This window comes from Mobula hypostoma, chromosome X1 (assembly GCF_963921235.1).
Source record: "Mobula hypostoma chromosome X1, sMobHyp1.1, whole genome shotgun sequence".
In the NCBI taxonomy this organism is placed as follows: Eukaryota; Metazoa; Chordata; class Chondrichthyes; order Myliobatiformes; family Myliobatidae; genus Mobula; species Mobula hypostoma.
The window spans coordinates 25,887,848-25,902,967 of NC_086128.1; the positions used below are offsets into that span (position 1 = coordinate 25,887,848).

A 15,120-nucleotide genomic window follows, 5' to 3' on the forward strand; every position below is an offset into this window, starting at 1 on the left:
TCCCGGTGTGGGTTTGACCCAGGGATAGGGAGATGGGAAACATGCACGGTGCTCCTGGCGTGGGTCTGACCCAGGAATAGGGAGATGGGAACTGTGCACGGTGCTCCCGGTGTGGGTCTGACCCAGGAATAGGGAGATGGGAACTGTGCTCGGTGCTCCCGGTGTGGGTCTGACCCAGGGATAGGGAGATGGGAATTGTGCACGGTGCTCCCGGTGTGGGTCTGACTCAGGGATACGGAGATGGGAAACATGCACGGTGCTCCCGGTGTGAGTCTGACCCAGGGACAGGGAGATGGGAACTGTGCACGGTGTTCCCGGTGTGGATCTGACCCAGGGATAGGGAGATGGGAACTGTGCATGGTGCTCCCGGTGTGGGTCTGACACAGAAATGACTGTGTGCATGCGTGTGTAATGACTGCTGTGTTGCTCTCTGCTGATTCCAGGACGACTGAATGGGATCATCTGTCTACTGGTAGTCCTCCTGATTTCCTCAGTCCTCGTGCTGGTGCTAATGTGTCCTCGAGGTACGACGCTTTTTTTTCCACCTGGGGAATCAGTTCCCCTGGGTTTAGGGGGCTTCTGAATCTTTACTTGCTGCACCGTCTGTCACAGCTGACTGAAAAACAGACCAGGTCTCTCTGACCCAGGACAGAATGGGATGAAAGGGAACTCAAACGCTGAGGGGATTACATGGAGCCAAACGCTGAGAGTTGTGCCCCTTCACTGCTTCCCTCCATTCCTTTTCTCTCCTTCCTCCACTTCCCTCATCTCGTATCCACCCTCCATTCCACTCCCTCCCCTTCTACCTTCACAACTCACGCTCCTTTCTTCCTCACTCCCCTCCTTCCTTTTTCCCTTCCCTCCAACCTCACCACCCTCCCTACATTCCCTTCCCCCTTAATGCATGCCATCACCTCCTGCTTCCCTTCCACCCTCTCCTCTCCCTCCTCTTTCTCTTCCCTCCCATTACCCAGATGTTCTGACCCACATTCTCGCTGTTCTGGTGCAGACTGTCCTGTCCTCTCTACCCCTCCTCTTCCATTCCCTTTCCCCTACTCCTCTCCCCTTCTCTTCACCCTCTCTCTTTAACTCATCCACCCCCCTCACCTCCTCTATAACTCCCTCCTCTCTCATCCCTATCTCTTCCCCCTCCCATTCCCCTTTCTCTCGCCCTCTCTCTCCCCCTTTTCTGAAATTCTGACCTCCCACTCTCTGTTCCAATGTGGACCACCCTGTCCACTCCCATTAGCCAGACTTCTAATTCCCTCTGTCTCTCTCTGTTCCAGTGCGGACCGCCCTCTCTGCCTCTCGGTGCTCGGCTCCTCCCGTTGCTCCTGGGAATCCGCAGACTGTCGAATTACTTGAGGTACCTCACTCTTTCACAACCCCTGACCCCTAAGGGGAGCACAGTCACTAACCCAAGACATCTAGACATTGGTATGGTTGGGAATCTCCCTGGTTTCCTGATCCCAGCAGGGTTCTCAGTTGGGATTGGGAATACTGTTAGGATTTTCCTAGGACTCTAGACATAGCACATAGAACTATGAACAGTACAGGTTTTTCAGCCCATGTTGTTGGCTGACCTCCTTAACCTCCTCTAAGATCAATCTAACATTTCCCTTCCATATAGCACTCTATTTTCTTTCATCCATGTGCCTTAGGGTCTCTTAAGTGTCCCCACTGTATCTGCCTCTACCACCACCTCTGCCAGTGTGTTCCACACACCCTCTACTCTGTGTAAAAAACTTACCTCTGACATCACCCCTGTACTTTCTTCCAATCAGTTTGAGCAGAGGTCCTCTGGTATTGGCCATTTCTACCCTGAGAAAAGGTCTCTGGCTGTCTACTTGATCCATGCCTCTTACCATCTTGTACACCTCTATCAAGTCACCTCTCATCCTCCTTCATTCTAGAGAGAAGAGCCCCAACCCAATCAACCTATCCTCATAAGACATGCTCTGTAACCCAGCCAGCATCCTGGTAAATCTCCTCCGTACCCTCGCTAAAGCTTCCACATCCTTCCTGTAATGAGGTGATCAGATCTGAACACAATACTCCAAGTGTGGTCTAACCAGAGTTTTACAGAGCTGCAACATTATCTCACGGCTCTTGATCTCAATCCCCCGACTAATAAAGTCCAACACACCATACATATTCTTAACAAACTTATGAACTTGTGCACCAACTCTTAGGGATCTATGGATGTGTACTCCAAGATCCCTCTGTTCATCCAAACTGCTAAGAATTTGACAGTCATAGTCATACTTTATTGATCCTGGGGGAAATTGGTTTTCGTTACAGTTGCACCATAAATAATTAATAGTAATAGAACTATAAATAGTTAAATAGTAATATGTAAATTATGCCAGTAAATTATGAAATAAGTCCAGGACCAGCCTATCGGCTCAGGGTGTCTGACCCTCCAAGGGAGGAGTTGTAAAGTTTGATGGCCACAGGCAGGAATGACTTCCTATGATGCTCTGTGCTGCATCTCGGTGGAATGAGTCTCTGGCTGAATGTACTCCTGTGCCCAACCGGTACATTATGTAGTGGATGGGAGACATTGTCCAAGATGGCATGCAACTTAGACAGCATCCTCTTTTCAGACACCACCGTCAGAGAGTCCAGTTCCATCCCCACAACATCACTGGCCTTACGAATGAGTTTGTTGATTCTGTTGGTGTCTGCCACCCTCAGCCTGCTGCCCCAGCACACAACAGCAAACATATAGGTACAGACTGAGGAATCTGCCTGGTTTCCACCAGGGATCCATGGGACGGGGTCTCCAGTGGAACTCTCTCTAAATGGGGTGTTCTTTCCTCGTACATTGGGGACCTGGGGTGGAGGGCGCTGTACATGCTGGGGTTTAGGTTAGGGTTACAGAGCCCTGTAGGGAGATTCTCAGTTGCTACATGGATCTCCCAACCACCTGTCACTTCTGCGAGCTGGAAGTGACTGTGTACCATAAGTATATATGGCTTGTGTGTATATCCAGCCCCTCTTTACTCCTCCGAATTGCTCAGACTCGGTATCCATTGGCAGCTGAGGGCCCTGCCCAGGGTTACTGCCTGGTGATATTCCAGGGGGCAGGTTCATGCCTGGATATCCCTGGAGAAAAGATGTGGTGTCTGCAGGAAATATGGAGGTGTTCCATAGACGGTGGGGTCCATAGTGGATGGATATGTCCTGGATCAGGATGATGTTGTGATTTAAAGTTTGCTTGCTGTGAAGAACATCAAACTCAGAACAGTACAACACAGGAACAAACCCTTCAGCCCACAAAGTTGTGCTGATATAATAAAATGCCCAGCTAAATTGATCCCCCCCTGCCTGCACAATGTCCATATCCCTCCATTCGCTACACACCCATGTGTCTGTCTGTGAGCCTCTTAAACACCTCTATTGCATCTGCCTCCATCACCACCCCTGGCAACACATTCTGGGAACCCATCACTCTCTGTGTAAAGACTTGTCCCCTATCTCCCCTTTAAACTTATCCTTTCTCACCTTAAATCCATGCCCTCTGGCATTAGATATTTTAACCTCAGTGAGAGAGATGCTGGTTTGTCCACCCTATCGATGCCTCTCATCATTTTATCAACCTTTCTCAGGTCTCCTCTATCAGTCTCCACCACTCCAGAGAAAACAACCCAGCTTTGTCCAGCCTCTCCTTATAGCTCACACCCTCTAATCCAGGCAGCATCCTGGTGAAACTCTTCTGCACCCTCTCCAAAGCCCCCACACCCTTCCTGTAATGGGGCCACCAGAAATGAATCTAATACTCCAGATGTGGCCTGAACAGTTTTATAAAACTACAACATAACTTCTTGAGTCTGAAACTCATTCCTCGACAAGTAAAGGCAAGCATGCCATATGCCTTCTTTACCACCCTCTCAACCTGTAAAGCCAATTTCAAAGAGCTATAGAGCTGGACCCCCAAATCCCTCTCTACATCAATGCTGATCTTTGTGGAACACTAGTCGGGCCCTCCAGCTGGAATCAACAGCTACCCTCTGTCTTCTATGGGCAAACCAGCTCTGAATCCAAATGGTCAATTCAATGTGGATCACGTGCATCTCAACTACAGATTGTAAAGGCCTGGTATATTTGTATTAATTCTGTTTCTGTTACAAAAACAAGTTCAGCAGGGATCTTGGCACAAACTCCGTGCTCTTTTCCCAACTGTGATACAACACAGAAGTTAGCAGCAGTTCCCACTGCCCTCCACTACAGTAGGCTGAGGTTAACCCCTCGCTGTCCCACCCTCCGTCCTTCTCCCTGGAGGTTAAGCCCTCACTGTCTCTCCCTGGGTTGGTCTGGCAGGTGATTGGACGGGGCAGGCATGGAACAGTGTGGAGGGGGCTCCAGAGCCAGCAGCTGGTGGCGGTGAAGGTGTTCCCTGCTGCCCACCGAGATCATTTCCAGAACGAGCGGGCATTCCGCAGCCTGGTCTCCGTGGGGCACCAGAACATTGTAAGGTTTGTCGGGGCTGGAGAGTACAAGCACAGAGGGAGCGTGGATTACCTGATCATCACGGAGTACTGTCCTGGGGTAAGAGGGGCTGACAGGGATAGGGAGGGTGTATTGAGGTTGGTTCTATCGAATCTTCACTGAGTACTGGGATAAGGGGGGAAAGATGGGGTAAGGGGGAAGAATGGGGTAAGGGGGAAGGATGGGGTAAGGGGGAAGAATGGGGTAAGGGGGAAGGATGGGGTAAGGAGGGGAAGGATGGGGTAAGGGGGGAGGATGGGGTAAGGAGGAAGGGATGGAGAGGGGAAGGATGTGGTAAGGGGGGAGGATGTGGTAAGGGAGGAGGATGGGGTAAGGAGGGGAAGGATGGGGTAAGGGGGAGGGAGAGGGAGGGGAAGGGGGAGGGAAGGGGTAAGGGGGAGGGAGGGGGAAGGGGAGGGAGGGGGAAGGGGAGGGAGGGGGGAAGGATGGGGTGAGGGGGAGGGAGGGGTAAGGGAGAGGGAGGGGAAGGGGGAGAGAGGGGGTAAGGGGGGAGGGAGGGGGAAGGATGGGGTAAGGGGGAGGGATGATTATGGTGCGGTCCACCTAATCATCATCAAGTACTGCCCTAGGGTAAGGGAGGGGGGCAGGTGGAGGGAGAGAGAAGAGGCAAAGAGGAGAAAAGAGAGAGAGGAAGAGAAGGGGAGAGGGAGGGTGGTTATCACACAGAGTGAGGGGCAAGGGGGAACAGGTGGGAGAGGGAGGTGAAATTATCTCATAATCACTGAGTACTATCCTAAGGTCAGGGAGAAGGCAGTGGGAGAGAGGGCCGATGGTAGGGGATTATCTCATACTCAAGGCACTTGGACAGGTACATGGAAAGGTCTGGAAGGATATGGGACAAGGAGGTGTGTGCCCAGTTCCAACACAGGCAAATGGGGCTTGTTTTGATGGAGATCTGGGTTGGCATGGACAGGTTGGGGCTAGGGGACTGACTCTATAACTCTATAAGGAAAGAGAAAAGGAAGGGAGTAAATGGAGCCTGGAATGTGGGGAGAGGGTGGAGGTAGAAACAAAGGTGGGGACAGCATTGATTGAGAACCTTCTAATAGCTGGCTTCTTCTGGAAGGGATCCCTATCCAATTACCTGCGACAGCATTGCAACAGCTGGGAGGCTAGTCTCAAGATGGCTCAGTGCATCACAGCAGGAGTGAGTTTCCTTCACACGGAGACCTGGTCCAGAGGTAAGTCTTAACAGATAGTGGACATTGATTCAATATTGTCACATCTAATGAGGTAAATTGAAAAGCTTGTCTTGCACACTTCATACGGATCAGATCACACAATGAATTGAGTAGAACAAAGTAAAACAAAATCAGAACACAGCTACATGGACTATAAGCAACACACATCAAAGTTGCTGGTGAACGCAGCAGGCCAGGCAGCATCTCTAGGAAGAAGTGCAGTCGACGTTTCAGGCCGAGACCCTTCGTCAGGACTAACTGAAGGAGTATGTAAGGGATTTGAAAGTTGGAGGGGGAAAGGGAGATCCAAAATGATAGGAGAAGACAGGAGGAGGAGGGATGGAGCCAAGAGCTGGACAGGTGATTGGCAAAAGGGATATGAGAGGATCATGGGACAGGAGGCCCAGGGAGAAAGAAAAGGGGGAGGGGGGAAGCCCAGAGGATGGGCAAGGGGTATAGTCAGAGGGACAGAGGGAGAAAAAGGAGAGAGAAACAGAGAGAAAAAAAAATTAATAATAATAATACATAAATAAAGGATGGGGTACGGGGGGGGGGGGGCATTAGCGGAAGTTAGAGAAGTCGATGTTCATGCCATCAGGTTGGAGGCTACCCAGACAGAATATAAGGTGTTGTTCCTCCAACCTGAGTGTGGCTTCATCTTTACAGTAGAGGAGGCCGTGGATAGACATATCAGAATGGGAATGGGATGTGGAATTGAAATGTGTGGCCACTGGGAGATCCTGCTTTCTCTGGCGGACAGAGCATAGGTGTCGTCTCACCCTGTTACTATAAAAACGTCATCCCTTTCTGTCAATTCCTCCATGTCCACTGCATCTGCTCTCAGGATGAGGCTTTTAATTCTAGAACGAAGGAGACGTCCTCCTTCTTCAAAGAAAGGGGCTTCCCTTCCTCCACCATCAACACTGCCCTCAACTGCATCTCTCCCATTTCACAAACGTCTGCCCTCTCCCGATTCACCTGCCACCCTACCAGGGATAGGGTTCCTCTGGTCCTCACCTACCACCCCAGCAGCCTCCGCGTCCAACCATAATTCTCTGTAACTTCCGCCATCTCCAGTGAGATCCCACCACAAAGTACATCTTTCCCTCCCCCTTACTTTCCGCTTTCCGCAGGGATCACTCCCTATGTGACTCCCTTGTCCACTGGTCTGCTCCTGGCACTTATCCTTGTAAGTGGAACAAGTGCCATACCTGAACCTACACCTCCTCCCTCACTACCATTCAGAGCCCCAAGCGCTCCTTCCAGGTGAGATGACACTTCACCTGTGAGTCTGTTGAGGTCATATACTGTGCCCGGTGCTCCCAGTGTGGCCTCCTGTATATCGGTGAGACCTGATGTAGATTGGGAGACCACTTCGCTAAGCACAAAGCTCCATCCACCAGAAAAATCAGGATCTCCCAGTATACACCCATTTTAATTCCACTTCCATTCCAATATGTCTATCCATGGCCTCCTCCACTGTTGTAATAAGGCCACACTCAGGTTGGAGGAACAACACCTTATATTCCGTCTGGGTAGCCTCCAACCTGATGGCATGAACATCGATTTCTCGAACTTTCGGTAATGCCCCCTAACACACACGATTCCCCATCTCCTTTTTCCCTCTCTCACCTTATTTCCTTGCCCACCTATCACCTCCCTCTGGTGCTCCTCCCCCCTTTTCTTTCTTCCATGGCCTTCTGTCCTCTCCTATCAGATTCCCCCTTCTCCAGTCCTGTATCTCTTTCACCAAGCAACTTCCCAGCCCTTTACTTCACCCCTCCCCCTTCAGGTTTCACCCATCACCTTGTGTTTCTCCATCCCCCTCCCTATTAAATCTACTCCTCAGCTTTTTCTCTCTAGTCCTGCCAAAGGGTCTCGGCCAAAATGTCAAATGTACTCTTTTCCATAGATGCAACCCGGCCTGCTGAGTTCCTCCAGCATTTTGTGTGTGTTGCTCAGATTTCCAGCATCTGCAGATTTTTTCTTGTTTGACAGTGGGGTAGAATCTGTCCTTGAACCTGGAGGTGTGTTCTTCCAGGCTTTTGTATCTTCTGCCCGATGGGAGAGGGGGGAAGAGAGAATGTCCAGGGTGGGTGGGATCTTTGATGATGTTGGCTGTTTCACTGAGGCAGTGAGAAGTGTAGACAGGGTTCATGGAAGGAAGGCCAGTTCCTGTGATGTGCTGAGCTGTGTCCACAACTCTCCACAGTTTCTTGCCGTCACAGACCTGTTATGCATCCAGACAGAATGCTTTTTATGGCGTGTTAATGAAACTCGATAAGAGTTGACTTGGACATGCCAAATTTCTTTAGCCTTGAGGAAGTAGGGATCCCATTGAGCTTTCTTGGTCACGACATCTTGTGGTCGGACCAGGACAGGCTGTTGGTGATGTTCACACCTAGCTCTCAACTTCAGTACCACTGATATAGACAGGAGCACGTGCACTACCCACCTTTATGAATTCAATGACCAGCTCTTTTGTTCTGTTGACATATTTGTTTTATCTTGTTCTATCTCGATGCACTGTGTAATGATCTGATCTGTATGAATAGTCATAGCCATAGTCATAGTCATAGTCATACTTTATTGATCCCGGGGGAAATTAGTTTTCGTTACAGTTGCACCATAAATAATTAAATAACAATAAAACCATAAATAGTTAAATAGTAATATGTAAATTATGCCAGGAAATAAGTCCAGGACCAGCCTATTGGCTCAGGGTGTCTGACCCTCCAAGGGAGGAGTTGTAAAGTTCGATGGCCACAGGCAGGAATGACTTCCTATGACGCTCTGTGTTGCATCTCGGTGGAATGAGTCTCTGGCTGAATGTACTCCTGTGCCCAACCAGTACATTATGTAGTGGATGGGAGACATTGACCAAGATGGCATGCAACTTGGACAGCATCCTCTTTTCAGACACCCCCGTCAGAGAGTCCAGTTCCATCCCCACAACATCACTGGCCTTGCGAATGAGTTTGTTGATTCTGTTGGTGTCTGCCACCCTCAGCCTGCTGCCCCAGCACACAACAGCAAACATGATAGCAATGGCCACCACAGACTCGTAGAACATCCTCAGCATTGTCCGGCAGATGTTAAAGGACCTCAGTCTCCTCAGGAAATAGGAAATAGAATAGAATGGAAGACAAGCTTTTCACTGTATCTCAGTACAGGTGACAATAATAAACCAATTTCGATCCCATCGGGCAGAAGATACAAAAGCCCGAAAGCACGCATCACCAGCCTCAAGGACAGCTTCTATTCCATGGTTATCAGACTATTGAATGATCTCCTAGTACAATAAAATGAACTTGACCTCACAATCCACCTCGTTATGATCTTGGACTTTATTGTTTACCTGCACTGCACTTTCTCTGTAACTGTGACACTTTATTCTGCATTCTGTTATCGTTTTACCGTGTTCTACCTCAATACACTGTGTAATGATCTGATCCGTGTGAACAGTATGAACCTCATTACGTGTGACGTTAATAAACTAATTCCAACTCCAATTAAGTTTTTCATTTCATCTGCGTATATTGACAGTAAACTTGACTTTGCCTTTGACCAGACCTGGCCATTCCACTAACATCAGCATCTCTGGAACTAACCACAAGAAAGGGTTTGTCTCTCTCCACCAGGTGTTTACAAGCCTGCCATCGTCCATCGGGATCTCAGCAGTGACAACGTGCTGGTGAAGGAGGATGGGGTGTGTGTGATCAGCGATTTTAGTCTGGCCTCAGTGATGAGCAGCGACAAGAAGCTGACTGGCAAAGGAGCCCAGGTCTACATGGTAGTGTAGTTCTCAGTTATTGCTTTCCCTTGTACCATCTCAATATCCCAGTGTGGTGAAATGATCTGTTATGGACAATGCAAAATTATCTATTTGTCTCAGTGGGAAAAGCCAGAGTAGTAAATGGTTTCCTCTCTGACTGGACACCCGTGACAAGTGGTGTGCGGCAGGGATCAGTGCTGTATCTGTTGTTGTTTGTTATTTATATCAATGGATGCTAATATGGTAAATTGGATCAACAGATTTGTGAATGAAACCAAGACTGAGGGTGTAGCAGACAGGGAGGAAGACTATCAAAGCTTGCAGTGGGATCTGGACCAGATGGAAAAATAGGCTGAAGAGCGGCAGATGGATTTTAATGCAGACAAGTGTGAGGTGTCGCACTTTGGGAGGACAAACCAGGGTAGGGCTTACACAGTGAGCGATAGGGCACTGAGAAGTGTAGTAGAACAGAGGGATCTGGGAATTCAGACCCACAATTCCTAGATAGGGTCATAAAGAAAGTTTTTGGCACATTGGCCTTCATAAATCAGCGTACTGAGTACAGGAGTTGGGATGTTAAGATGAAGTTATGCAGGTGTTGGTGCGGACTAATTTGGTGCATTGTGTGGAATTCTGGTCACCTACCTACAAGAAGGATGTTAATAAGATTGAAAGAGTACAGAGAAAATTTACAAGGATGTTACCAGGACTTGAGGATCTAAGTTATAAGTAAAGGTTAAGTAGGTTAAGACTTTATTCCCTGTAGCGTAGGAGGAGAAGGGGATATTTGATAGAGCTTCACAAATTTATGAGTGGCTTAGGTAGGGTGAATGCATGCAGATTCTTTTCCATTGAGGTTGGATAAAACTAGAACTAGAGGTCATAGGTTTAGGGTGAAAGATGAAATATTTAAGAAGAATCTGGGGAGGAGGGAATCTTCTTCATTTAGATGGAGGTGCAGAAGTGGTGGATGTGGGTTCATTTGTAACATTTAAGAGAAGTTTGGATAGGTACATGAGTGGGAGGGGCATGGAGGGTAAGCATATATGCATTTACCCTATCTTTGCCTCTCATAATTTTGTATACCTCTATCAGACCTCCCCTCAGTCCCCTGCCATGTTTGCAGATGATAAGTGGAAGGGCAGATAGTGTTGAGGAGGCGGAAGTCTGCAGAAGGATTTAAGACAGGTTAGGAGAATGGGCAAAGAAGTGGCAGATGGAGTACAGTGGAGGGAAGTGTACGGTCATGCACTTTGGTAGAAGAAATAAAAGGATGGACTATGTCCTAAACAGTGAACAAATTCAGAATTCAGAGGTACAAAGGGGCATAGAATTCCGAGTGAAGGATTCCATAAAAGTTTACTTGAAGATTGAGTCAGTGGTAAGGAAAGCAAATGCAATGTTAGTATTCATTTCGAGAAGACTAGCACATGAAAGCAAGGATGTAATTCCAAAGCTTTATAAGGTACTGGTCAGACTGCACTTGGAGTAATGTGAGCAGTTTTGGGCCCCATGTCTAAGAAAGGATGTGCTTGCAATGGACAGAGTTCAAAGGAGGTTTGCAAGAATTATTCCAGGAATGAAAGGGTTAATGTATGAGGAGTCTTTGATGGCTCTGGGCCTGTACTCACTGGAGTTTAGAAAAATGAGGGAGGATCTCATTGAAACCTATTAAATATTGAAAGGCCCAGATAGAGTGGGTGTGGAGAGGAAGTTTCCAGTAGTGGAGGGTGTCTAAGATCAAACGCACAGCCTCGGAATACAAGGAAATCCCTTTAGATCAGAGATGAGGAGTGATTTCTTTAGCCGGAGTGTGGTAAATCTGTGGAATTCATTGCCACAGATGACTATGGAGGCCAAGTCATTGGGTATATTTAAAGCAGAGGGAGAAGATAGAAAATGGGGTTGAAAGAGATAGTAAATCAGCCATGATAGAATGGCACAGCAGACTTGATGAGCCAAGTGCCCTAATTCTGCTCCTATGCCTTATGGTATTGTCCGGTGCAGGTAGGTGGGTCTAGGCAGAAGTTCGAGTCAGCATGGACTATATTAAGGTTACTTTTATTTGTCACATGTACAGTATATCAAAACATAAAAGTATATACACGAATTGCATCATTTGCATCAACAACAAACACAGTCCAAGGATGTGCTGGGGGCCACCTACAAGAATCACCATGCTTTCGGTATCAACCTAGCATATTCAAAAGTTACTAACCCATATGTCTCTGGAATGTGGGAGGAAACTGGAGCACCCAGAGGAAACCCACGCAGTAACAGGGAGAACATACAAACTCCTGACAGACTGTGATGGGAATTGAACCCCAATTGCTGATTTTTGGCACTTTTGCAACTACTGCACTGCCTGATTAGATGGGCTGTTCCTGTACTGTAGTGCTCTATGACAAAGCTTTACACTGTATGTGTGACAATAATAAATCAATTTACCAATTTGCTTAAAGAGGCTAGATCTCCCCTAGTTTCACAGGTATGGTCACATTGAAGGAAAGATATTAAGGTGAGACCACATCCTGAATGGTGTGGTCAATAGAGGTCTCCTCGTCGAAGAATGGACGTTGATGTGTTGGGAGAACTTCAGAAAAGGTTTGCTAGACAATCCCTGTGATGGGTGGGTTGGTGAAACCACATCTGGAATGGTTTGGACAGTACTCTGTGGGTCAGGCAGCATCATGGAGGCAAATGGGCAGTCGATGTTTTGGGTCGAGACCCTTTGTCTTGGCCAGCATGGACAGGCTGTGCCGAAGGGCCAGTTTCCGCCCTGCAGGAAGGGAGGCAATTGCTGATTCTGACTATGACCTCACCCTCTGTGACTCTCCCTTTTCTTTCTCTCCCTCTCTCTCCTCTTCTTCCAGGTCGGGACATACCGCTACATGGCTCCTGAGTTACTGGATGGTTCCATCAACCTGAGGGACTACGGTACCACCCTGAAGCAGGCCGACGTTTACTCCTTAGGACTGGTCCTATGGGAGATATTCACCAGGTGCACCACCCTCTTCCCTGGTCAGTACCTAGGCAGATACTTTAGAGAAAACCTCTTCCTCTGGTAGCTCATTCTAGATATCCACCATCCTCCGGATCAAAAAACTTGCCCCTCATATCTTTATAATTCCTCCTTTCTCAATTTCAACACGTGCCTTCCAGTTCTAGACTCACCTACCCTGGGGAGAAGACTGTTACCATCCACCCTATGTACACCACTCATCACTTTATAAACCTGTATAAGGTTACCCCTTAGCCACCTACACTCCAGAAAGGAAATAAAAACACAGCCAGTCCAACCTCTCCCTACCACCACAGCTCCTCCATCCCGGGCAAGATCCTGGTGAGTCTCTTCTGCATCCTTTCCATCTCTATCACATCCCTCTTGTAGTGTGGTGACCAACGTCTTGTACAGCTGCAATGTGACATCCCAACTTTTATACCCTGCCAATGAAGGCAAGCATGCCAAACACCTTCTTCACCACCTGTGTCACCATTTACAGAGAGCCCTTAGACCCCGAGGTCCCTCTGTACGTGAACACTCCTAAGGTCCCTGATGTTTACTGTAATTGTCCTACCAGAGTTTGACTTCCCAAAGTTTACGGTGTATGATCAGAGAATCAAGAGTTCCTTCAACCAGTTAGAATGGTCTCCATTGTACATCTGTAGAAATTTGCAAGTCTTTGTTAACATACCAAACTCCTCAAACTCCTAATGAAATATAGCTGCTGTTGTGCTTTCTTTGTAATTGCATCAATATGTTGGACCCAGGATAGATCCTCAGAGATGTTGACACCCAGGAACGAAACTGCTCAGCCTGATCCCTCGATAAGAACTGGTGTGTGTTCCCTCAACTTCCCTTCCTGAAGTCCGCAAGCAATTCCTTGATCTGACTGACGTTGAGTGAGAGGTCGTTGCTGTGCACCACTCAACCAGCTGATCTATCTCACTCCTTTACACATCGTTGTCCCATTCTGAAACTCTGCCGACAACAGTTGTGTCATCAGCAAGTTTATAGACGGTGTTTGAGCTTTGCCTAGCCACACAGTCATGGGTATAGAGAGAGTAGAGAGTGGTTAAGCATGCACTATTGAGGTGTTCTGAGTTGCATCTATTTCAATGCAAGGTGTTTGTAGGTAAAGTGGATGAGCTTGGAGCATGGATCAGCACGTGGATTTATAGCCTACCACACACAAGGCCATGTTGACTATCCCTAATCAGGAGGATGAGAGGTGACTTGATAAGAGTTCTAGATTGAGTGTTCAGCCAGAGGCTTTTTCCCAAGGCAGCAATGACCAATACCAGAGGACGACCATTAACGGAGGAAATGTTGGGGCGATATCAGGGGTAGTTTCTTTTTTATACAGAGAGTGGTGGATGTGTGAACACGTTGCCAAGGGTGGTGACAGTGGCAGATACATTAGGGACAATTAAGAAACTCTTAAATAGGCACACAAATGAAAGAAAAATGGAGAGCTATGTGGGAGGAAGGGGTCAGGTTGATAGAGTAGGTTAAAAGGCTGTGCTGTTCTGTAATGGTCTATGATGGTGTAAATGATTGATTGATGGTCAGCACAGACCTGATGGGCTGAACGGCCTATTTCTGCGACTGATCGAAGCCCATCTTTGTTCTGTTCACCCCGACCCCACGAGACGTTAACCAGACTCCAGTCCAATGTCTCGCCCTGGTCTGACTGGATATTGAGCAAAGGAACAAACGGATATGCACTGACCACTGTTCCCTTTTCACAGGCCAATCCACGCCAGACTTTCAAGCAGTGTTCCAAGCGGAGATTATGAGGGACCCAACCTTCGAGGAGATGGTCACCACTGTAGCCAGGGGTCGAATAAGGCCCAAATTCCCCCCAAGCTGGGCAGTGGTCAACAGGGTGAGTGAAATACCTGGGTTCCCAAACCATCCCACACATTTATGTGTGGCTGAGGTCAGCGTCCAGAAAGAGTGGGTGAATGTCCAGAGAGAACTTTCTTTACATTCCTATCTACCTGTGACTTTCAAGGAATGATGAATCTGTATTCCCAGATCCCTCTGTTCTACCGCACTGCTCAGTGCCGTACCGCTTACGTGCAAGTCCTACCCTGGTTTGTCCTCACATTTGTCTGCATTAAATTCCATCTGCCATTTTTCAGCCCATTTTTCCAGCTGGTCCAGAAACCACTGCAAGCTATGATAGACTTCCTCGCTATCCACTGCGCCCCCAATCTTGATGCTATCAGCAAAATTCATAAAAAGAGCTTTTGGCACTTTGGCCTTTATAAATCAAAGTATCGAGTACAGGAGTTGGGATGTTTTGTTGAAGTTGTAAAAGATGTTGGTGAGGCCACATTTCGAGTATATTGGTTATCTACCAACAGGAAAGATGTCAATGAGATTGAAAGAGTGCAGAGAAAATTTACAAGGATGTTGCCAGGACTTGAGGACCTGAGTCATAGGGAAAGATTGAATAAGCTGGGACTTTACTCTCTGTTGCGCAGGAGGATAGGGGAGATCTTATAGAGGTATTCGAAATGATGAGGAGTACAGATAGGGCGAATGCATGCAGGCGCTTTCTCCACTGGGTGGGTGAGACTCAAACTTGAGGTCAGAGATTTAGAGTGAAAAGTGAAATCTTTAAGGGGGATCTCAGGGGGAAC

The 15,120-nt window shown here is 47.9% G+C and overlaps 1 protein-coding gene across 3 annotated transcripts in view; it reads left to right on the top strand.

The window, feature by feature from the left end:
- LOC134340338 (bone morphogenetic protein receptor type-2-like) overlaps positions 1-15,120 on the top strand; it is a 30,514-nt gene that overhangs the window by 10,973 nt on the left and 4,421 nt on the right. For all 3 annotated transcript variants that reach the window (XM_063037461.1, XM_063037460.1, XM_063037462.1), the window contains 7 exons: positions 444-524; positions 1,287-1,366; positions 4,324-4,551; positions 5,579-5,693; positions 9,335-9,486; positions 12,342-12,489; positions 14,221-14,357. In XM_063037461.1, coding sequence (XP_062893531.1) covers positions 444-524; positions 1,287-1,366; positions 4,324-4,551; positions 5,579-5,693; positions 9,335-9,486; positions 12,342-12,489; positions 14,221-14,357 — 941 coding nt within the window. The remainder of the gene's footprint in view (positions 1-443; positions 525-1,286; positions 1,367-4,323; positions 4,552-5,578; positions 5,694-9,334; positions 9,487-12,341; positions 12,490-14,220; positions 14,358-15,120) is intronic.